A 25,253-nucleotide genomic window follows, 5' to 3' on the forward strand; every position below is an offset into this window, starting at 1 on the left:
AAAGTAGTCAAACTGAATTTTTAATACAACGAAATACATTTTAAAAGCAAATTAATTCAGTTTCAAACCATAAAATTCAGTTTCAGTTTAGTGAAATTCATTTTCAAACCAATGCATTTCATTTCAAATTACACAAATACAAACTCAGTCAGAGCAATTCAAATTGAGTTTTTGATGGCACAAGTTTCTTCCTATACCCAGTACTATCCGCCTATGAAAGGCACTGAGCATGTAATTCAACTCTGGCCCGGTCAGGTTTACTCCATATGTGTAAGGTGGCATGCACATGCTGGAGTAAGCCTACACATGGCAGGGCAGATAAAAAGCTCTCACCGTCTCATCCACCATTTAGGGAATGTGTCCTCCAAAGGCCCTTGTATTATTTTTAACCAACTGCCCTTTTAATCCACAGTGTCACCTTATCACCTTCCATCCAAACCCTCAGAGACACGAACATGTGGCATGCACACATGTTTTCATATCAGAAGTGAATTTTACTGTGAAGTAATCATTAAATACTCTCTCTCTCTCACACAAACACACACACACACAGTCATACTCTGAGACAGTACTGAGTGGAAAGCAAATATGTAAGGAGGTGTAAACCTAGAGGGCCGAGGATATTTTTGAAATGTGTGAACATTACCCTTCAAGGAGCAGCTCTACATATTAAGACTAAAGCTTAGGGTGAGGGTAAAAGGTCAAGGACTGGACATTGTCAGTCACGGTCCTTGCTAATATAGACGGATAAATGTATGTTTGGGTGATGTCAGCGAGGAGAAGTAGCAGGATGCCAGCTGGAGCAGGGCAGCGTTTGCTCTGCTGCTCATTTAGCTTCTGGCATAGCACTGTATAATGAGTGACGGCATGTGAGTGTTATGATACTGGTGGCAGGCTGGGGTGAAATTAATGGGTGATGAGTGATAGTTTTTTTTATTGCCCCTTCCTTTCCTCTCTATCTTTATTGCTGTTTTTCATCACCTACCCCACCCTGATTATCCACTCCCTGCCCCTCCCTCATTCACTCTCTCACTCTCTCTGTCCACAGACAGCAGAGAGGAGTCTGTCTTGGGCAGTATTCCCCTGCCCAGCTATGTCATTTCACCCGTGGGACCTGAGGATCACATCAGCCGCAAGTATGCCTTTAAGGTACGCCTCTCGTGCACACTCTTTCTATGCTGTCTTGTGTTTCTTACTTTTTTTTTTTACTTGAATGTGATTGTGATTTTTTTTAAAGTTAGGATGAAAAATATGTTATGAAATAAGCAGCAAAGATTTCTCAGCTCACCAACTGCTGTCCCACGAGTTTAAATGCTATTTAGGACACGGCCATTTCCAAGTCCGCTTCACACAATTCACCAAGCAACATCATCTAAACTTCAAGCTGTAATAAAATGAAAAAGCACCTTGACGCTGTTCAACAATTGAATGGAGTCCATTACACCAAAGTTATTCCGCCTTGACAGACATAGATAATGGGTTTTATTTCCACTGGAGCCACTTGAGATAAAATGTATACACTTCATGCTATTTAAAGCTGAGAAGTTTCCACTGAGTTATTTATGTCATTTCCAGCTGAGAAGCACCTTACCAAAAGTATTTGTACCCTTTAAACCTTTCCACATTTTGTCATGTTATGATCACAAACCTACATGTTTTACACTGGGATTTCAAGTGCGTAATAAAATTATGAGAGGTGTGGCAGGCTCTCTCCCTGAGGTAATACGTAATAGGAAGCCTTTCTGTAATTACAGCAGTAAGTCTTCTATTGTTTGTGGCTGGCAGCTTCGCACATCTACAGACTTTTGCTTATCTTCTTTGCAAAATAGCTCAAGCTTAGCCAGACTGGATTGAGTGTGTGTGAACATCCATTTTTTTCTTATTAGACATAAATATGCTTCGGTCTAAACCATTCCACTGTGGGTCAGGGTGTGTGTTTAGGGTTGTTGTCCTGCAAGGAGGTTAGACCACTGCCCAGCCTCAAGCCTTTGGAAGCTCAAACGGGTTTTCTTCCAAGTTCGATCCACCTACCTTCCCAACAACTCTGTCCAGCCTTCCTCGTCTCTGCTGACCAAACACATCCCCACAGCATGATGCTTCCACAACCATGTTTCACCATGGGGATGCTGTGTTCAGACTGAAAATTCAATGTTATTCCCACTTGACCAGACAGTCTTCTTGCACATGTTCTTCGTGACCCTTCATGGCTTTTCAGTTTTGTTTTTTTGTTTTTTTTGCCACATTTCCATAAATACCTAGTTTTATAGAGTCTACAAATTAGTAGTTGCCCTGTGTTAAGTTTTTCCAACTTGAGCTGTGGATCTCTGCAACTTCTCCAGAGTTACCATGGGCCTCTTGACTGCTTCTTCAAGTTACGCTTTTCTTATGTAGGCCAGTCAGTTCAGGTAGATGGCTCGGTGGGTTTGCAGTTGTCCCTTACTCTTTCCATTTGTAGATGGTGGATTGCATAATGCTCTAGGAGATGTTCAAAACTTGTGATGCAGTTGTGTAAGCTAACCATAATTTAAACTTCTCCACAACTTTCTCCCTGAGCTGTCTGCGGTGTCCCTTGGTCTTCATTATGCTGTTTGTTCACTGATGTTCTCTAACAAACTGCTGGATTAAACTGAGTTTAAAACAAATACAGGAGGTGATTTTTGAAGATACTTGCAGTAGATATGGGCATGGGACTACAGGGAGTGAATGCAGCCTTACATTTTTTCATTTGGAAGAGAAAAAAAGAAAATCATTTAGCGATTTAGTTTCAGTTATGTGCTACTTTGTGTTCGACGTTTGCTGTAACGTGACATAATGTGAAACGGTTAAGAGGTATAGATACTTTTGCACATCACTATAAACGTTTTATATATCAAATTGCAATGTGGCGCATAAGTGTTTCCATAAAGAGATATTTGTGGTTTAGTTCACCACAAGGAGTTTTCTTCTCTACCTCCAACACTTCGTGCAGCACTCCCCACCTGTTGTAACAATGTCTAATACAGCAGATTGTCTGTCAGTGTGTCTGTTGAAACGGACCTTCTCCTCTAGAATGGCATGAAGCTTCTTTGTTTTCCGAGGCACTGCTTTGTTACAGCCCAACAGGTGTGAGGCTGAAAGGCAGGCCTTACAGCACTTCCTGCAGATGTATACCCTCAACCATTTACAAGTCAGCTCAATAAATCTATTTAAACCCAGAAGGTACAGACTGCAAATGTCAGCTTTTTTCTCTCCAAAGGTGAAAGAGTTGAGTTGCTTCAGCCTATTGACCAAGTTGTTGTGGCAACACATTGGCATCAAAAGCTCAGAGCTGTCACACCTGCAGCCTATGAACCTTGTACTTAACTAAACTTTGAGCAAAATGCAATTCTTCCAGCAGCCTTATCACTGCCCTCACTTCTATCTGGATAAGAAAGTATGCTCGTCTGTGTTATGTTCACAAGCAATAAGTCACTTTTACTCAACTTCGAGCATAACATTGTAGGGTGTATTAAATTCTGATCATCGCGGCAGTAAATCCAATTTGCTACACTGAGACCCGAGTTCCCTTTTCAGCCTCCCTGTTCAGTAACTGTAAGCTTTGCTGTAATATGTTCCCTGACTGTAAATGCATCCACACAATGATATTTGCAAATGATATAAAAGACTATAAAACCCATCTGTATAATTTATTCCTGATGTGTATTTGGACTTACTTCAGTTCTTCCTCATGAAGTCTGCAAATTAGATGTTTTTGTTACTGTAACTATTATCATTTAAAACATTTTTTTGCATCAAACCTTGACTTGTGTCAAGACAATACACCCTCTTTTATCTATCACCACATAGTACAAATGATATGGTATCAACCAGGTTCTAAATCTAACCTCAAGTTTGCAAAAACAATATTATTTATTAAGCCAAAATGGAGAAGCTGTTTTTTAAAATAAAAACTAAATACATCCTTGCTGCGAGTTTTGGTAGTTTGCTGTGCTGGAGCATACAAGTGTGTGTTAGCACAAAGCCAAGCTGGAAAGATATCAGCTAATGACCCTAAGGTCAAAGTAAACCCTTTCCTTCTTGAAGAGCTTTTAGAGAAGGAAATGTAGCTGTAAGGTCATTTCCAAACAACTTGAAGGCCATCATTCTGCAGCGAATGAGAGAAGCATTTTGGCTGGCTGGACAAATGAGACCAGCTAGTCATAATGCACAGCTCTATATTTTTAAAAAACAAAAACAAACACAGCTCGTAAGCACAAACATCTGATGCCAACTGTCTAGCATTTTCTTGTAGCCATCGAGTCAACTTTTAACCCCTCTGTGTACCAAAGGTCATATGTGAGGCCATCTGTCTGTTATGTCGAAAAGAGTGGGCCAAAGTTTTACCACTGCAATTCTGAGAGGGTTATAAAAGACTTCTTAAAATTATTACTAGGGTGTACTTAGTTTAGCACAGTCAGCTTTTCCAGTTTGTCTTCCGTTTTGTTTAATTAGTTATTCCAATGTGGAATCTGTTGAGTGTTTTTGTACACCTGAGGTTAGATTTTGACAAATTTAGAACAACTTTGTAAGAATGCATAGTTTTAAAGAAAGTGCACTTTGTTTTTATCATTATATTAAATAAAGCTCTGAGTTTTCATGTACATTTACTGCAGTAAGTGACAGACAGATACAAGTCAGTTTCCTCATGCTGCTTTGTTGATCTTCATATCAGTCTTCTAGATTATTTGGTTCTCTTGGAGAAAAGAGAAAATAATTATCTTTGTTTTTATTATTGTACCTTTTTGTCCATTAAAATCCCACTGTTGCTGATTCCATTTAATAAAATATTGTTCAATATTTTGACTTTTTCCTGAAATTTTGACTCTTTCAAAGGTAAAACTCTTTTCTAAATCAATCAAAATAGCTGTAAAATGGTCTTGTAGGAAAAAACTATGAAATAAATGTTGCTTTATTAGGGTCTTTAAAGCTTTAGATTGTTTTATTTGGCATCTGATGTTTTCATTTCTCTCTACCTTGCAGGGAATTTATGTATGTACACCAAACTCTGCTCATTTTAGTGTTAAATCACCTTGCAGCAGTGCAAAGTATAGCTATAACTTCCAAACACACTGATTGTTAATGCTGAATGCTGCTGAAGAAGTCCGTAAAATGTTGTTCTAACTGTTCTCTCTCCTGAGAGGTCGCCCTGTTGCGGCACAGAGTTTAAAAAAAACCAAAAGACGCCCAGCACTGTGCAGCTCTCTGGGTCCACCTCGGGCAGATTGACAGTCAGCTGCATATAAAAACCCTCAGCTCCCCGACATCCCCACCCTTCACGCTCTCCTTCCCCCCTATTTATCAAACCCTCTCCCCTCTCTTGTTACCATTGGCTGGCTGGCTGACTGGGACCTCCCTCCCTACCTCCCTGTGATTGTGTTGAGCCGTCCAGTGAAAGCCCTTCCATAAATAGGTACTCTACTGCTCTCATGTGCACCCTCTTTGCCAAATGTAAACCTTATATATCCCTGTTGCCTGCCGTTGCTGTGGCTTTGTGGTTTAAATATGGGGGGATATACAGCAGCTGTGTATATTCCTGTGTTCTGATGCATGTCTTGAGAATAATGTGTTATTTTGGCTGATGTGTTAGCGTCTGTGGTATCTCTCTTATCTGATTTAATTTATCATTTTTGGACCCTTTTTCTCCCTTTCTCTGTTCTTGCGTTATGGATCTTCCTGGTTTTTGTTCCTGGTGTTTGTCTGTGTTTCCATGCCACTGTCTCCTTTCTCTGTCAGATCTGCTGTACCAGCAGTCAGTCTGAAAACAAACTGCTGTCACCTAACGTTTCCAGGAAGTAGCTGAAGGGAAAGAGTGAAAAAATGAAAATTTTATAAAAAACTTTTTAGGAACTCTCCTGGGCAGGTTGTGCAAACCTACATAAACCAAAATGATATTAGATAATATTTGGTTTTCTTTCCAAAACACCTAAGAAAAACGGTGAAATGGAGAAACCTGTTATGTTTTCCAGTCATGTTAATAAGTGCCTCCTTTTTCATTGATGTTTTACATTTCAGGACTTATAAAAATAACACTCAAACAAATCCATACGTTTTTTTATTAAACAAAAATAAAGCAAGAATCAAAAGCTGTGAGTGAGAAACCTTCAAACATCTCCAACTTTGATGCTTTCATAGGATTTAAGAGAAAACGTTGCAGACGGCAGAAAATGTGACATCTATTAAAGCAGACAGGTTGTTAGTTTGCTGGTCTGGTGCTTACAGGTGAGTGTTAACACAATCCCAAAGACTTTATTAATAAGACTTCAGCAATGACCTTTTAGAAGCAACTGTTGCTGTACATCAATCTGGGAAGATTGTGTTGCAAAAACCCAAGAGCCTCATTTGGCATTTTCCACTATTAAGTTCATGACAGTTCATGTAAAAGACTCAGCAAGTATGGCTTTTCTGGAAAGAGTTGCAGGAGAAAGCCTCTTCCCCTCAAACAGAACATGGGAGGACAATGTAGGTTCTTCTGAAACAATGTGGTTCCAACAGATAGAAGCAAAGTGGATATGAATAACCACAATGCACTATGTTGTGTTTGGTAAAAAACCAAACGCAACATATTAGCAAAAATGCTTTATTCCAACACTAATGCATGGTGGTGGGTGGTGAAGATAAGGGCTTGGTTGATTGAACCCACTGAACCTGGGCACCATCAACTCTCTGGATACCAAAGAGGTCTAAGGTCAAATGTCCAACTATCTGTCCAACAGCTTAAGCTTGGTGCAAATTGGGTCATAAACAGGACAAATACAGCAGAAATCCAGAAAGAAAATAATTAAGATGTTGCAATAGCCAGAAAAAGTTCCAAATTTAACCTGATTAAAATACTATTACGGGCCTTCAAGAGAGCTGTGCAGAAACCAAAGTCTGCAAACCTCAATGAAGTGAAGCAATGAAGCAATATGAAAATTCCTCCTCCACAACGGGGGCAACTGATAAGAGATTTTCTTTACGTCCTGAAATGAAAAGTCAAATAGGTTTTACTCTTTTCACCTTTTCTGTAACCCTCCACCATGATTTCATCTACATACCAGGCACTGTGTTTTCCTAAAGCCAAATCACCAACAAGCTTTTTGTTGGTGGCAGGTTAGGGAGAAGGTAACTTATCTGGAGCTTTGTGGTGCTCTGGCAGCTGTGGCTTATCGGTGAGTACACAGCCGACTCTTTAAATAACGCCTGGACAAAACAAGAGCGTGCGTTTGTCCAAAACGGTGGGCGAGCGTCATTGTAAGCTTTTGTGTGTGTGAGAAGTAAGTGATATTTTCAGGCTAAAGCAGAGAGGACTCGGAAAAGGCAGGAAGTGATTCAGAGTGGAAAATATGAACCAAAATAATGAGAGGTAGAGTTTAAAAGGACGCAGAGGGTTGAACTGATAAAGGCTTGTTCCTGTGAAAAATGGAGCTGAAAGAGTGACAATGGAGGGATTTTTGTCTTATTTGTGTGTTTAATCAAGCATAATTAAACAAACCTGGTGCTGAAGCAAATCAGAAACCAACTCCCACATAGATCCAAACAGAGCAGTGCGAGCTTTCAGTGAGTAGGTGTGTTAGCCGTGCACGACCCTCTCAGCATTCCTGATAAAGGCAGGCACACACTCCTGTTTTATTTCCGTCTGCTGATGGTGTGTGCTGCATGTGTCTGAGTGTTCAGAAAGGACCAGATTTAATAAAGATCTCTTCTGTTTATAAAGCTGAACACCTTGATAAGGTTTTGTTTATTCATGTTAAATTTGAAGCACATGTGAAGTTGAGGTCAGTTAAGGTTCTTTTAAAAGATTTGTATTTTTATACAGCTGATGCAACATTGTAGATATACAGATACCTTTCAGATATGCGTCTATAAGGTGTGTCAACGTCTGACGGTTTCCCCAGTCATTCGTCTCTCATCAACCTGCCGGTCCCACTGTAGCTATAAGAGGCCATCTGTCATGGAGCTAATGGAGAGTAGGGAGGCGCGCTTTGACAGCTGGTTTCTCACGGTGCTGTTTTGCTTTCACTGAAATATTTAGTTTATATTTGGCTCTGGACCAGTGTTCAATTTTTCAGACATTATTTCTAATCAGCCTCATCCCCTCTTCCCTCCTTTCTGATCTAGCTTAATACATCCCTACTCCTAAAAATAACAATCTACCTGAACCCTAGTATGAGTCGTAATATTGGACAGCAGCCTGACCAAACAGTCTAAACAGTCTAAATGGCTTCACCCATTACGGAGCTTTTTGGGAAAAAAGGTCTGTAATAAAAAGCACTTTCACTGAAATAGCCCCAGAATAGCTGCTAAACATCAACATTTTAGAAAAGCTTAGTGCACCAAGAATTAAAATAAGGTACTGATCAATAAAACAGAATAAGGAAAATAAAGTCAGCGTTTTAAATGGCTGACGAGTGCCTTTTGATATGAACACTGAAATTGTGGAAATCTGTGGACAAAAACATTGATGCCATACAGTAATCTGTCTTCAGTGTGAAGACAACGACTGTGAACACACAGTCGTTGATAAACTGAGGTAGAGATTATTAAATACAAAACCATGTAAGCTTAAATATTACATTTCCTATTGTATTTGCAGGGAACAAAAAGTGTGTGTGTCATGTTCGAAATACAGCCCTGATGATCAAGCTCTGATATATTGTAGTATATGCAAGTGCTTCTTAGTAGAATGGAATGTCATCAAAATGTTATCCAATTTTATTTACTCTATTAATATAGTGGAACTCATTAGAAAGATTTATTAGACACAGTGATGTTTTAACCATGTGTTATGTAATGTTCAAATCCTGTGGGAAGACTGCTGGGTTGAGAGTTGGCAAGCAGACGGGTCTGCTAAAGGAGCTGGCTGTTTAAGAAATGCTGAAACCAAGCATAATATTGGAAAGTTAAGTGGAAGGGAAAAGTGTACAAAAAAATACACAAGGATTGAAGAGTTTTGGGGGATTTTCACAAGGCGTGGACTGTAGCTGGAGTCAGTGCTTCAAAAGCCACACCACACAGATGTGTCCAACACATGGGCTACAACTGCTGCATTCCTTGTTGTAAGCCAAAAGGCAATGTAAAAAATGTCTGACCTGGACAAAAGGGGCTTTAGACAAATGACTGGAGTTTTGTTCAGAGGTCCAAAGTCCTAGTTTTCAGGTGAGAGTAAATTTTGCAATTAATTGAAAAACCAAGATTCCAGAAACTGGAGAAAGATTGCCTTACAAAACCCAAGTTGCTTGAAGTTCGGTGTGATGATTTGGGGAGCCATGCCATCTTCTGGTGTTGGTCAACAATGTTTTATCAAGTTCAAAGCCAGCACAGTTGTTTTACTCGGACATTTGAGAGCACTTTATTCTTCCTTCTGCTTACGACCGTATAGAGTTCCTTATTTTATTCTGCAGCAGGACTTGGATACAGCCCACACGTTTAAATGTAAAAATACCTGCTTTAATGACCATGGTATGACCATGCCTGATTGGCCTGAACAAAAACCCAAATAGAACCTGTTGAGAAGTCGACGAGAGATGCCATACATGCTTCATTTGGATTTTGTGTTAACTATGTTAACAACACCAGGACATCCACCAGGAGACCTACTACTTTGCCGTTTAAATGGTAGGATGTCACCTGGTATGTTTAGCTGGATTCAGACATGTTGCTAAAACACAGCTGTTTCCTACGTAGGGATATGTGCTGTGTGGGTATTTGCAGATGTGAATAATCCATCCTGCTATCATTAGTAGGAGAACACAGTGGCAGTAGTTCCAGTTCAGCTCTAAGCTGTGCCCGGCTGACGGCTATGCTGCCCAGCCTCCATCTCTAAGCACACCACATTCCCTGTAATCTCGGCCAGTCCGGCCAGCTGGGCCACAACTCCTCCACAACATGCTGTCCAGAGCCCTCTATCATCATGAAGGACATCAGTATCTCTACGGAAAACTGGGGTGTTAAAATTAAAGCGTGAATACAGTATGGCAGGGATAAGGAGAAAGAATCAACAGGTGAATTTGAAGCCAACACTTTGGCAGTTTTTTTGCCAATTAAATTTGATACATTTTCAAATTCACTGTGCAGAAATTGCAGTTTTAAACCAAGAACATCACAATAACATTGTTTCACATACCATGGATTCATCTATTTTTAGGATAGTGTTTATATTTCAAAAGTTGGTTATCGTCCAACATATCAGAGGTATTATACAAATGAGCATAAAAAATTCTAATCAGTGGGGCACGGCACTGATGGTGTAGGGGTTAAACTTGCGACCATATACGGAGGCTACAGCCGTCGAAGCGGCCGTCCCAGGTTTGAGTCCCGGACCCTGCAACATTTGCCGAATGTCTCCCCCTCTCTCTAACCCTCTTTCCTGTCTCCCTGCTGTTAAAAATAAAGGCCAGTAGTGCTGGAAAAATATCTTTAAAAAAATTCTAATCAATGCTGATGTGTCACCACCACAATGAAATGAACCGTCAGACAAAAACAATGTAAATCCAACCTTTGCGTGTTATTTAGTCTTTATTTTAGCAGTGCACTCATGCGAAACCTTCCATCCTGAAAGATCTCGTCTGCTTTGCCAAGTTATTGAGTCCTGGTTGAGTCAACCCAACAGTGCAATCAGCTTCAAATATCAAGCAGTGTCAGGGTCAAGCAGATCTTTGGCATGCTGAGCTGTGTTTCAAAGAGTTTCAGTTATAATCAGGGCTAAGTTGGAGCTCCTGAAACCAGCTTGTGTGAGCAACCAGACAGCAGCTCTTTCAGAAGCTGACGTGAACAGGAACATTGTTTGTGTGCATGTTGCGCACCCCTTTGCCAGGTTTTATTTAGAGTTTACAGTAACATGGAGAGAACAGCAGGGGTGACAGTCTGTTTTATTCATCAATGTGTTTTGTGTGTACGTTACAGTGCCAGTGTGGGTGTAATGTTCAGTGTGTTACTGACTGAAAGACAAGAAAGCCAAGCTGTGCTGAAGCATGTTCATCTTCTTATCTAAAGTGAAGAGCACAGAGAAAATGTCTGTGCTGCAGCCAAAGTGGATCCCAACACAATCCCCTGTACAAATCCTCTATCCTGCAGCCATTATTCAGAGAAGGAATTAGAGTATGGGTGATTTGGTGTTTAATTACTTTTCATTTACATGCATCTGTTCTCGAGAGAAGGCTCTTGTTTGTCTGCTGGTGTCGGCGACTGAGGAACTGGAGAAAGGAAGGAAGTAAGGAAGGAAAAGGGAAAGGGGATTATTTAAAAAGCTGGGCTCAGTGAATTGCAGCTCAGCTTCTAAGGGGATCTAATAACCCCACGTTCACAACATAGACATCTTTATCAAAGATACAAAACACTTAGACTAGTAATTAATCAGCAGCTGTTACGTATATATTCTTACTTAGATTTCAGACTGAGTTTAGTCATTTGATTGTGGGTTTCTCCTATTCCTGAGGTTAGCTAGAATTAGGCTCTGGCATCATTTTGTGTGTAGCTGTGAAGCTGGAATATTCTCAGCCTGTAATCAATTCTTAATGGATTTTCAATAAAAAGGCTTCTTGGTATGTGCTCTTCTCTGGACTTGGCACAGTAACCTCTGAGGGAGACTGAAGAAATCTTTTTAAGATCTAGTTGCCACAGCAGCCATAAATTTTCACATATTTAAGAAATAAGCCCTCCGTTTCAAACACCTACCTGATTTCCTTCCCTGCCCAGTACTGGCTGTCTGGATTCTCTGCTGTTTCCACCTACACAACCAGAGGAGCTTGTTGGTTTCTCTGTTGTGCAATAGCCTGGGAACCCTGAGCTGCAATAAATAATATGTTGGAGCCACTTCGGACAGTGGGAAAAAAAGATGAAAAAAATACTGTAACAATTTATACCACCAAAACCTGTCGGAAGGAGTCTGCAAGTCGTTGTTTATTCTCTACATAGGTGTAGATGTGAGACAGGACAACTTTACCATCCATTTACAGATACAGCACTGTGCAAAACAATTTCTACCCCATTGAACATTTTCACATTTTGAATTTACTGGAATTTACATTATAGAAAAAAAATACAGATTTGCATATGATTGGAAACAAAAGGGTACATTGTTTAAAAAAAGTAAAAATATAAACAAAATCAAGCTTTGAACATCTCAAGGAGCACCGTTTAGTGCATCATTAACAACTTCAAAACTACCCACCTAAACTGAAAGCCCCAGAAAGGAAAATATTTAATCAGAGAAGTGAAAATACCTCAAGGTAAAAAGTTTTAAAGGATAATTTGTCTCCATCATATCAGTGTGTCCTGCCTTACACTGGTGAAAGTTGTGGCCGCTGTTGGAACCTGAAATTTTTGTTTGTGCAATCTTATTGTGTGATTTCTCTCTCTGCATTGGTCAGTGCTTGTGTTGCAATTTTTTCCCGTTGGACAGCATGCTGCCCTGTCTCTTCGACCCTTGCACTGTTCTTCATATGATCTCTGTGGAGCTCCAGCCACCACCTGACCTGGCCTCTGCTCTCTCCCTTTAGGCTAGCCACACTGGTATGCGTTCATACATTTACAAGCAGAGCTCTGTGATTGGCTCGCAGGCAGAGCACACTGGGATGCGGACGTATTATTTCAGCACCGACACCCAGGAGGACATGAGTACCTGGCTGAAGGCCATGAACCAGGCCACACTGATGCAGAACCATCTTGACACACTCAGGTAGGCCTTCACAGCAAGTACATTAAAGCACATATTGCCAGAGGATATTGGGCTTAATAGGTTGGCTGTAGGTCACACAGGGACCTTATCTAGAGTTTTGCCTAGAAGGATAAGATAAATCATTTGGTTCCTAAATTAGTTCAACCTTAAATCAAGTATTCAAAACACACAACAGAATCCACAGTGTTATTATTTATTAAATAAAGATGTAAACTCTATGATCCAATAGCTTGTAGGTTCACCTTTACCAGCAACAGACTACAGCAAGGGTTTCACCAACGTTTTATTCAAATATTCAAATCTGATTTCTAGAAAAGGTCAAAAGGTCCAAAACAACTATGAGCAAATCTCATTTTATTAAATCTGATTATAATACACTGTGCTAGCCAAAGAAATGGCACTACAGGCTACAGTTGTTTGTTAGGGATCGTAAATTGCTTTAATTTTTGGCAGAAAACATAAGAAGCACTCTAGTTTAATGACATGTTAACTTTATTAACTCAAATACTTTGCCTTAACTAATAACAGGCCTTTTCTTACAAAACAAAGCACTGACATTAAAACAACTAATGAAAAATGTATAGATACCCAGAAATGATTATAATGCATCATTGTGAAAGGTTACATTGTTTGCCTTCAGTGATCTCCCGAAACTTGGTCCCTATTAAATGTATTTGTTTTTATCAAACATTGAGCTTTATTTTTCAGAACTCCATGTTTTACACATTAAACACTTTCTTTCATCCTACAAAGTATCTAATACAGAACGGTGATGGTTGCCCAATAAAATATCCAATGAATAAAACACAAATAAAAACCTAAGGTTTTTGTAGTACCTAAAAATCCACTTTTGAGTTATCAATAAGCATTTTTGTAATAAAATACTAACACACGTTTCAGATGACAGTTAAGAAACAGTCCTTTATCTGTTATTAACTTACATTTCACACTTTTAGTATAACATGATCCAAATAGTTTGGGCACTTTGTAACTCACCAATGATGATGTAAAGTAGGGCTGCACGATATTAGAAAATCTTGCAATAGCGATAATATTTGTAAATATTGCGATGAGGTGCGATACGTGTCTTTTTTTTCTTACCTCCCTTTCTAATTTGTAAATCCTACTCTGCCAAAAATGCTAAAGGTCACAATGTCATTTGTGTCTGGTATGAGCTTTTGCTGCCGTGAGACTCTGTCCTACTGGATAAATATTGCATTAGCATAAAAAATAAAACTTAAAAACCCTTCAAATGCATTACTCAACAATTCTTGCAATCTAAACAGTCCTTTACGATATGAATATTGCCCACACTGATATTGCGATGATGATATATCTGCGATATATTGTGCAGCCCTAATGTTCAGGAATTGTTAGTTGCAGTTGGTAGTACTGTTGCCTTGCAGCAAGAAGGTCCTGGGTTTGACTCTCGGTGGCGGTCTTTCTGCATGGAGTTTGCATGTTCTGCTCATGCATGCTTGGTTTCTCTCTAGGTACTCTAGCTTCCTCCCACAGTCCAAAAAGATGACTGTTAGGTTAATTGGCTTTTCTGTATTGCCCTTAGGGTGTGAGTGTGTGTGTGCATGGTTGTTTGTCCTGCGTGTCTCTGTGTTGCCTTGTGATGGTTTGGTGACCTGCCCTGGGTTTGAACCCCTCATAGAAATTGATATCTGAGAAGGCCATATTGAATAGCCTTAGTTAATATGTGTTACATGTTTTCGATCACTTTGTCTGACTTTTCTCTCTGGTTGTTTTAGCATGTGGTCTGTCAGCAGTGTGTCTGTTGTGTACTTGGCTGCTTTGAGAAATTGCATTGAGATGACAGTGTTTTTGAACCAACAGCGGCTCTCTTCATCTTTTATGAATGCGTTGACGATAGGAGGTAGCACAGATCAAATATGTGCAGTCTCTCACTGGCAGGCTCAGACACTGCCCCCTCACTTACTCCCATACTTTCTCATTACGCTGCTCTTACGAGAGGAAACCCCATAACACTCCGCTGCCTGGCTCTGAATGACAGGAAGAAAACCAAGCTTCAGACAGCTTCCAACTGGGACTTCTCTGAGCCTTCTTTTAAAGTAGCGATGATAATGTCTGGCCTGTTGCACTTCTGTGTTGTTTCAATTCTTGGTTACAGTGTTTATTTTTTAGAAATATTGACAGAATGTGAAAGCAGTAAAAAGTACTTTAAAACTAACATAAAATGGGGTCAAACCAGTCACCAGTGTGCTCGTTTTACATAATTATTTACATATTAGCTGCTGGGAAGGTGAATTTTGGCACCTCAGGCTTTCCTATTGTTATTTAAGGGTTCTTTCATGACAGAAACTTGAATATTTCTCAAGGCTCTTTCATGTTGAGTTTCATTAATGAGTTTAAATCAGCTTGTGCCTTCAAGGCTTTGCTTGTCATCTACGTTGCTTTTCAAAAAAAAGATCTTCATGGTGTATTTAGTCCTGTCCTTAAAGTGGAAGGTGTGGCTTAAAATTGCTCTTTTATGTGATAGCTGTCTAGTTTAAATTCAGCTCAGGACATCAGAACAAAGACCCAAACTCTCAGAATGTTGGAACATTATGTTCCGGTGATCAAATGATACAGAGATATTAATTGAATAAGTAATTAGGTATAAATGCAGACTAGTAGGAGAACGTTGTTAGCATTTTATCATTTGCAGTGCATTACTGTAAATATTCATACTCATTCATACATACATGAGCTATTCCACAGTTTGTCACATTAGAAGGTTTAAAGTGATGATAAATAACCAAAAACTTCAGTGTATTTTAGTGGAATTTTATGTGATTGACCATCACAGTCTTAAGCATAATTATGAAGAAGGAACATTTCTACAAACAACAATCCAGACCATCCAGTAAATAGAGTCTGACTTTGTATAATTTAACCTCTGTACAAATCCAGCTGTTCTGCGAAGTCCTCGGAGGTTTATTGAAAAACACTAGAGAACAAACAGCATCATGAAGACCAAGGAACACTGCAGACAAATCAAAAATCAAGTTGTGAAAAGGTTTAAACCAGGGGTAGCTATAAAATATCTCAATCTATGAACATGTCATGCAATCCATCATCTGAAGGTGGAATGAGCATGGGACATTTTTCAAACTACGAAGACATGGCTGACAGGCCAGGAGGGTATGAATTAGAGAAGCAGACATGTCCATGTGAAGGAAAGTAGGCTGCTAAATACATATTGCTGAGGGTTTCTTTCTGTAAAAGTTTTAAAAGTAACACGTGTCCTGATGTATCTTTCTTTACAGACCTACTGACAAAGTCAACAAGTTATTGCAACAGGCTGTTCCACAGACAAACCACGTGAGCCACCAGAAGACACGGACTTTAGACTCTGAGACCACAAAAGCAATTGTCCACGAGGTTCTGCTGGAACCCATTCACCGTAACACAGCGGAGCTCTGCAGCTTTCACAAAGACACAGGTGCCATCACACTGGAGCGGCCCCTAGGAAGCATTGCCCTGGAAATGGACACACAGAGCTCCCTTCCATCCAACCCTCCAGCCACTGGCCTCCCACTGTTGGACCACATGTCCGCCTCAGCTCCCGTGTCCAGAGTGCCATCCCGCGCTCCCTCACGAGCCACCTCAACGTTGCCCTCCAGCGTTTGCACAACAAACGGCCTGGTCTCCATGCCTAGCCCCATCTTAGAGCCCAACGGCATCGCAGCGGGGACGTACCAGAGGGTGCCAGAGGCAGCAGTCTCTGACACATTCAAGCATGTGCAGAGGAGAAACACTCTGGAGCAGGTGGAGCAGTGGGTCAAAGTCCAGAAGGCTGAGCAAAGGGGGTAGGTTTACTACATTTAAAAACATTCTGGTTTACTATATTTTATACTTAAAATAGCTCTCATATATATATATATTGCTTTGATTACTGCTCCGCATACTCTTGGCATTCTGTTGACGAGCTTCAAGAGGTAGTCACCTGAAATGGTTTTCACTTCACAGGTGTGCCCTGTCAGGTTTAATAAGTGGGATTTCAAGCCTTATAAATGGGGTTGGGACCATCAGTTGTGTTGTGCAGGAGGTGGATACAGTACACAGCTGGTAGTCCTACTGAATAGGCTGCTAGACGTTGTATTATGGCAAGAAAAAAGCAGCTAAGTAAAGAAAAACGAGTGGCCATCATTGCTTTAAGAAATGAAGGTCAGTCATTCCGAACAATTAGGAAAACTTTGAAAGTGTCCCCAAGTGCAGTCGCAAAAACCATCAAGCGCTACAAAGAAACTGGCTCACATGAAGACCGCCCCAGGAAAGGAAGACCAAGAGTCACCTCTGCTGCAGACGATAAGTTCATCCGAGTCTCCAGCCTCAGAAATCGCAGGTTAACAGCAGCTCAGATTAGAGAACAGGTCAATGCCACACAGAGTTCTAGCAGCAGACACATCTCTAGAACAACTGTTAAGAGGAGACTGTGTGAATCAGGCCTTCATGGTAAAATAGCTGCTAGGAAACCACTGCTGAGGACAGGCAACAAGCAGAAGAGACTTGTTTGGGCTAAAGAACACAAGGAATGGACATTAGACCAGTGGAAATCTGTGCTTTGGTCTGATGAGTCCAAGTTTGAGATCTTTGGTTCCAACCACCGTGTCTTTGTGCGGCGCAGAAGAGGTGAACGAATGGACTCTACATGCCTGGTTCCCACCTTGAAGCATGGAGGAGGAGGTGTGATGGTGTGGGGGTGCTTTGCTGGTGACACTGTTGGGGATTTATTCAAAATTGAAGGTATACTGAACCAGCATGGCTACCACAGCATCTTGCAGCGGCATGCTATTCCATCCGGTTTGCGTTTAGTTGGACCATCATTTATTTTTCAACAGGACAATGACCCCAAACACACCTCCAGGCTGTGTAAGGGCTATTTGACCAAGAAGGAGAGTGATGGGGTGCCTCGCCAGATGACCTGGCCTCCACAGTCACCAGACCTGAACCCAATCGAGATGGTTTGGGGTGAGCTGGACCGCAGAGTGAAGGCAAAAGGGCCAAAAAGAGCTAAGCATCTCTGGGAACTCCTTCAAGACTGTTGGAAAACCATTTCAGGTGACTACCTCTTGAAGCTCATCAACAGAATGCCAAGAGTGAAAACTCTTTGAATGAGAAGGTGTGTCCAAACTATGTGTATATATATATATATATATATATACATATACAGGGGTTGGACAATGAAACTGAAACACCAGTCATTTTAGTGTGGGAGGTTTCATGTCTAAATTGGACCAGCCTGGTAGCCAGTCTTCATTGATTGCACATTGCACCAGTAAGAGCAGAGTGTGAAGGTTCAATTAGCAGGATAAGAGCACAGTTTTGCTCAAAATATTGAAATGCACACAACATTATGGGTGACATACCAGAGTTCAAAAGAGGACAAATTGTTGGTGCACGTCTTGCTGGCGCATCTGTGACCAAGACAGCAAGTCTTGAGCCACGATATCCAAGGTAATGTCAGCATACCACCAAGAAGGACGAACCACATCCAACAGGATTAACTGTGGACGCAAGAGGAAGCTGTCTGAAAGGGATGTTTGGGTGCTAACCTGGATTGTATCCAAAAAACATAAAACCACGGCTGCCCAAATCACGGCAGAATTAAATGTGCACCTCAACTCTCCTGTTTCCACCAGAACTGTCCGTCAGGAGCTCCAGAGGGTCAATATATATATAGCTGGGCTGCTATAGCCAAACCTTTGGTCACTCATGCCAATGCCAAACGTCGGTTTCAATGGTGCAAGGAGCGCAAATCTTAGGCTGTGGACAATGTGAAACATGTATTGTTCTCTGATGAGTCCATCTTTACTGTTTTCCCCACATCCGGGAGAGTTATGGTGTGGAGAAGCCCCAAAGAAGCGTACCACCCAGACTGTTGCATGCTCAGAGTGAAGCATGGAGGTGGATCAGTGATGGTTTGGGCTGCCATATCATGGTATTCCCTTGGCCCAATACTTGTGCTAGATGAGCGCGTCACTGCCAAGGACTACCGAACCATTCTTGAGGACCATGTGCATCCAATGGTTCAAACATTGTATCCTGAAGGCGGTGCCGTGTATCAGGATGACAATGCACCAATACACACAGCAAGACTGGTGAAAGATTGGTTTGATGAACATGAAAGTGAATTTGAACATATCCCATGGCCTGCACAGTCACCAGATCTAAATATTATTGAGCCACTTTGGGGTGTTTTGGAGGAGCGAGTCAGGAAACGTTTTCCTCCACCAGTATCACGTAGTGACCTGGCCACTATCCTGCAAGAAGAATGGCTTAAAATCCCTCTGACCACTGTGCAGGACTTGTATATGTCATATATGTCATTCCCAAGATGAATTGATGTTGTATTGGCCGCAACATGAGGCCCTACACCATACTAAGAAATTATTGTGGTCTAAAACCAGGTGTTTCAGTTTCATTGTCCAACCCCTGGGTTGCACCCGAACATCCCTTTCAGACAGCTTCCTCTTGCGTCCACAGTTAATCCTGTTGGATGTGGTTCATCCTTCTTGGTGGTATGCTGACATTACCCTGGATACCGTGGCTCTTGATACATCACAAAGGCTTGCGGTCTTGGTCACAGATGTGCCAGCAAGACGTGCACCAACAATTTGTCCTCTTTTGAACTCTGGTATATATATATATATAGCTTATACTTTAAATAACTTCTTCATGTGTTGACAACATCCACTTCGAAGAGAGGTGTTGTCAATGTGACCTTGTAGCGCATAGCTGTGGTAATTGTCCTGTTTGGAAAAGAAGTCTGATATTTTTGTAGTTTCCGATCACCAATCCAGCGTAAAATCGCCCGATTCCAATCATCTGATCTCTTGGTGCATCTTTACTAATTTGGTCATGTAAACATAATCAGAGATTCATCATGGCTTTTTGGTGTATCTAGACCCAATAAACAGCTTTTGCATAGAATAAAAAAAATATTTATTTGTATTTCTTCAGTGCATATTCAGGGTATTTATTGTTTTTGGTAAATATCATTTCAAGCGTATTTTTATTCAACAGCCCCTCCTCCAGAGAAAACACCCTTCCCCGTCGTACGCCACCAACCCAGCAGAAGTACACCTCCATCGATGCCTATCAGACGTTGCCAAAAACTCCACGTCACAGCCCACCACCTGGTCGACTTGGCGAGTACAAGTATGCTCACGACCGCATGAGCCACTTCCGACTCACCCCAGATCAGGTGGGTCCAGGGTCCAACACTGTGTTGCAGCTGTATGAATGGCAGCAGCGCCAGCAGTTCCGTCACGGGAGCCCCACGGCACCGATCTATACCCCGGCCCCGGATTACCCGTTCGGCCCCCGCCCCCCGTCCACCGTGCCGCCCTCCTCCTTACGCAGGTCAGATGGGCCTCCTCGCTGTGTGTCGGTGCCGCCTTCAGCCACAGACATCCCTCCACCGGGGCCTCCACCTGGTACCAGCAGAACACTGTCACCAAACCGAAGGCCTCATACTCCTGCCGAACGGGTGACAGTAAGACCCGCGGGTGATATGCCGGGGCTGAACATCCCCTTCACTGTGTCTCCCCGTAGGACTAAATCTCAGATGCTGAAGGTAAAATAATACACAACAGATATTAGCAGATATTTACACGTTCTGCTAAATCACTCACATTTATACGTGGTCAAATAGTTAGGGTTAGTGAATGTTTCTTTTTATAATTTTGTCTTCATGGACCCAAGAAGAAAATAGCTTAGATTTAGAACAGTGAACTCCAGCTTTTTCTTAGAATTTAAACTGCTATTTGAAAGGATTCACACCCCTTGAACTTTTTCACAGTTTGTCACATTACAATAACAAACAACATATTCCACTGGGATTTTATGCCAACACTAAGTAGTGCATCATTTCTGAGTGAAAGAAAAAAAAAGGTTTTTCACCTTTGCATTTAGTGTCCCCTTATTCACTCGTTGGTAGAATCGCTTTTCATTGAAGCTTCAATTCATTTGGAGCGTCTGTCTTTCAGCTTTGCACATCCAAAGACTGCCATTTTTGTCCATTCTTCTTTGCCAATAGATCAAGCACAGTCAGATTGGATGGAAAGCATCTCTGAACCTTCATTTTTAAGTGTTCACAGATTCTCAATTGCTTACATGATCATGAGGTTTGTAAAAGGTTGCTATCTAGAAAATTTGTTTTGTGGTAATAGAACAGCCTTTTCCATTATTGAGTTTTATAATGAATATATAAAATCCTCAGACCTTCTCAAATTTCATATTTATGGAAAATGAAGGAAAAAAGCATATAGTTTTGGGTCTAATAAAAAATAATTATATTCTTAGTGTCATTTTGCTAAGGAACATCTATCCACAAAAAAAAAAACTGCTATACCTAGTGTTATAATTTTTATTTTTATAAACAAAGTTTTTTGTTGTTAGGAGCCACAGGTTGAAGACCCCTGTTCAGCAGTGACAAAATGTCAGACAATTCAAGGGATGTGAATACTTTTGCCAAGCACTGTACAGTAGACATAAGTCTTTCTCACTATTATAGCGGGCATCACAGTTACATTAAAAGCAACCAAATCACATTATTCTAAAACAACCAGCTCTCCGTTTGTGTGCAGGTCAAGCATATTTCTCAGTGAGTGAAGCAGTATGTAAATGTATTCCCATTCTCCCACACATACGTTTCCAGGCAGGTTGCCCTGAGACAGCGAGGAACAGAGAGGCTGGTTGGGAAGGATGTGTTCCATATTCTAAAGCAACGCTTGTAGCTTTGGTTACTTGGACTTTATTATGTTTCATATTTTATGTACATAGTTAATGAACATGGATGTTTATGTGTTGCAGGCTGCTACTATTGAGAGACGCTCAATGCATCCAACTGGCTACATCACTCACACAGTCAGTGCACCCAGCCTTCATGGCAAGACGGTACGTTTAACAATTACATACATATTAGGAAACTGGATTGTGGAGGTTCTCATCTGTCAGTGGAGGAATTTAGTTACCATATGTGGATTCATTTCTTGCTACCACTCCTGATAACACTGGTCAGTTGGTTGTTGATTTTTCCAGGGATATCTCTGGGAGGGAAAAAAGCTTCCTGCTAGCTTGTCAAGTCCACTTTGTGTGTACCAGCTTTTGGTTTCAGCCTCATTAATCCTCAATTAAGCTGCAATTCTGCTTGTCTGGACCACCTATGAGTCACACAACAAATTAGCTCCTAGAGTGGTGAATGCAAAGTTGCTTATTTAAAAGTTGACTGGTTTTATTCAGCATGTTTGCTCAGTGTTAAGTCCTGCCAGACTGAATATCCTGTGGTGCCCCTGATAGCCCGAGGAGCTCACTCTGCTCCTCATTCAGCTGCGACGCCATCAGGCCAAGATGGCCTCTGTACGCCAGCAGGCCTTAGCTCAGCTCAAGAGGCTGAGTGCTCCCAGAGAGTCCTGCCATCAGAACCAGCTCCTTACTACTGCCGCTGCTGGTGACAGCCCCCTCCTCCTCAGCGCCACCCCATCTCCTGAGTCACACCTTGGAGATGTTGACCCTTGCAGCACCCAGGTGGGGCCCCGAGAGGCATGGCTATCCCTCATATTATCAGGAGCTGGTAGAGGCTGCCATGTCATGTTCATTATGGGTCTTCTAACATTAAAAGAATAAAAAAAGAACTTGGACAATTTGTTGCTTAATTTATGCATGATACTTAAACAACAGCTTTTATTTACTAAATATATAGGGCCTGATCTTCAAAGATCCCAAATAACAGGTGCCAATTTGCATGTACTATAAATAAATTGCACGTGCAATAAGTGGGCGTGTTGTGTGTGATTTTCAAAGATTGCGTGTGCAATGGATAGCGGGTGCAAAACAGGTGCAGACCGCCCTATTTAAATGAGGAAATTGCGTGTGCTACTGGCTAGAACCAGAGGAAAAGCAAACAGATCCTCTGCTGTGTTGCTAGAAATATGCAGGGATTGTTATGCTGCATCATTATAAATGATTCATTTGCAGATATTTTCCTTGTGTTCCTCAACCCCTGCTTTTCTGGACTGTTACAGTTGGTTGACTTTTGTTGTGCTACTCACAGCAGGTTTGTCATCTGGGTTGACGAGATTATTTCTCTTATCTTGCTCGACGTAACTTGCAACACATTTGCAAATCAATATTAATAATATAAAAGACAAATATGTCTGTTAATTAATTTGTCTTCCTTGATCTTTTGATTCTTGCCACAATATTATATAGGCCCACAGTATTCTATCTGTTGATTAATTCATAGATTGATTTACAGTAGCCTCTATCCATACTGTCATAATAAGTCACCATATCCTGTCTGCCATAGGGCTGATTTTAAAGTAGGAAATCATTGCCACCCAATACCAAATTAAAGACACATTGAAAGCTTTTGCATGCCTGTTAGACATCACCATGAGCACTATGATCCAACTGTTCATCACTGTCTTAACTTTCCCAAGTAAAAATGTACAACCTTTCAGTATCTAGATGTTGAGCAAAGCTAGTATGTCCATGGAGCTATCAGATAAAAGTGCCGCACAAGAGTTTAGACCTTACAGTGGCTTGCAAAAGCACTTATACCCTTTGAACCTTTTCACATTTTTGTCACCTTTTCAACCACAAACTTTAGTGGGATTTATGGGGGGATTTGCTGTTAAGGACCAAAACAAAGCTGCACATAATTGTAAAAAATTGCCCCCACAAGTCTGATAGTCCTAAATGAGATTGAGTGCAACCAGCTGCCTTCAAACGTTCTCTGTATAATTGATCCTCAGTGTGCATACAGCTGCTCTGTGAAGGCCTCAGGAGTTTCTTAGGGAACATCGGAGAGCAAACAGCAACATGATGACCACGGAACACAGCAGACAGGACAGGGGTATCTACAAAGATATGTTTGTCCACCTTAGAAGAGCATTAACCACAGAGGCCCATGGTAACTCTGGAGGAGCTACACAGAAACAAAGCTCCTGTGAGAAAATCTGTCGGCCTGAAAAATATGGTGAGATGATACCTTGTTTTGATTTTCAAATTGCTTGGCTTTGTGGAAGAGTGTCAAGAAGATGGCCATTGTTTAAAGAAAGAACTTATTCTGTTTGGTATAATAGGCCATGTAGAGAACACAACCAGCATGTTGAGGAAGCTGCTCGGGTTAGATGAGATCAAAATGTAATTTTTTGGCCTACTTACAATCTCCTCTGTGTGGTGGAACACACCATCCCAACAGTAAGCACACGGTGATGGCAGCATCATGCTGTGGGGATGCTACAGGTAGGGGGTGGAGGTTGATGTTTATTTATGGGTAAATTTGTGGCAGTCTTATAAATGTATGCTCACAGACTCTATCCAGTATGGCTGAGCTTGAGCTGTTTTAGGTAGGTAGGCAAATCTGGTAGGCATACCCTGAAAAGAAATGAAATCCACTTTACAATGACTACTTTGTGTTGGTCTTTCACATAAAACCTCAATAAAATACAATAAGGTCTGGGACTCTAACATGACAAGATGTAAAAAATGTCAAGGGTTCCAAATACTTAAGCAAGCCACTGTATAATAATGATAAAGAATGCACTCTGGACTTGGACTACATGACCAAACAACAGCCTAATGTCAGTGGTGGCAGCCTCTACCAAAACACTCCTTTTTCCCGGTGTCACTGAGCGCTGGCCTGGCTGCAGAGACCCATCCACCTTGTTACCATCTGCTCTCCATGTCGTGCTTCTACTGATAACGTCTGTAGCATGATGTGTTTTTCGATCCCTTTGATGTGCACAAAGCCATCCCATGCTTCAGCTTACCGTCTGGCTGGTCTGATGATGTGCTGGTCAGTTTGGTCTTCTGGTGCGTGACGTTCTTATCGGCCCTCGTCATGAAGCTTGTTTTGATGTTGCCCGTCTGTGAGATGACTTCACAGCTGACTTCAGTGGTGTTTAAGAACCCGCTCCCTCTGATGAAGCTGGTTTCATTGCTGTTTTTGTCTGTTGTAGAAAGCGTTTTACCTGATCACAAATCAAAATAAGTGTATGATGTGTATGTTCAAGTTTGTTGTGTATGTCAGCGCAGACATGTTACACCAGCACAATTTGTGTTGATGCTCCTGTAGATGATTAGGACTGTTATTTTGAGTTTCTGTTTACACCAATTTTGAATCAGATGGTTTTCACCTTATAGGCCGATGACACGTACATGCAGCTGAAGAAAGACCTGGAATATCTGGACCTAAAGGTGAGAGAACTGATTGTAGATTGATTATTTTGTTCTGCATCTGTTGTTTCTTTGCTGATTTGAAAAGCCTCATCCCCAGACTAACACAATGGTCTTTGTTATTGTTATTGACAACCCCTTCTGTTCTATGCCCAACCCTGAACAGCAAGCACTCCACCTTTAGCTCCCACATATTTAAGAGGGGTCGTTTTCCAATGCTTGACTGCTGTTAGAAGCATCTCACCAAAGCAGCCACCATATTGTGACTGCAGCTCTGTGTCTCTGTGATTCTTGACTCCCAGATCAGAGCTCTAGAGCCGCTGATCCTCGCAGTTCACAGCTTACTACTGCACTGCGCTGCTGGGCCGCTCAGGCCTTTAATGAA

At 41.3% G+C, this 25,253-nt stretch overlaps 1 protein-coding gene across 10 annotated transcripts in view; it reads left to right on the forward strand.

Moving 5' to 3' along the window:
* The window catches only part of LOC124880690 (pleckstrin homology domain-containing family A member 7-like), a 167,285-nt gene that overhangs the window by 119,420 nt on the left and 22,612 nt on the right, over nt 1-25,253 (forward strand). For 5 of the 10 annotated variants that reach the window (XM_047385960.1, XM_047385968.1, XM_047385998.1 and 2 more), the window contains 7 exons: nt 1,049-1,149; nt 12,495-12,673; nt 15,949-16,491; nt 19,709-20,261; nt 21,500-21,583; nt 21,986-22,213; nt 24,836-24,889. In XM_047385960.1, coding sequence (XP_047241916.1) covers nt 1,049-1,149; nt 12,495-12,673; nt 15,949-16,491; nt 19,709-20,261; nt 21,500-21,583; nt 21,986-22,213; nt 24,836-24,889 — 1,742 coding nt within the window. Of the gene's footprint in view, nt 1-1,048; nt 1,150-5,114; nt 5,429-12,494; nt 12,674-15,948; nt 16,492-19,708; nt 20,262-21,499; nt 21,584-21,985; nt 22,214-24,835; nt 24,890-25,253 lie in introns of those variants that run through there. The other 5 variants (XM_047385977.1, XM_047385986.1, XM_047386033.1 and 2 more) reach the window with 5 other exon arrangements.

Source organism: Girardinichthys multiradiatus, chromosome 2 (genome assembly GCF_021462225.1).
Source record: "Girardinichthys multiradiatus isolate DD_20200921_A chromosome 2, DD_fGirMul_XY1, whole genome shotgun sequence".
In the NCBI taxonomy this organism is placed as follows: Eukaryota; Metazoa; Chordata; class Actinopteri; order Cyprinodontiformes; family Goodeidae; genus Girardinichthys; species Girardinichthys multiradiatus.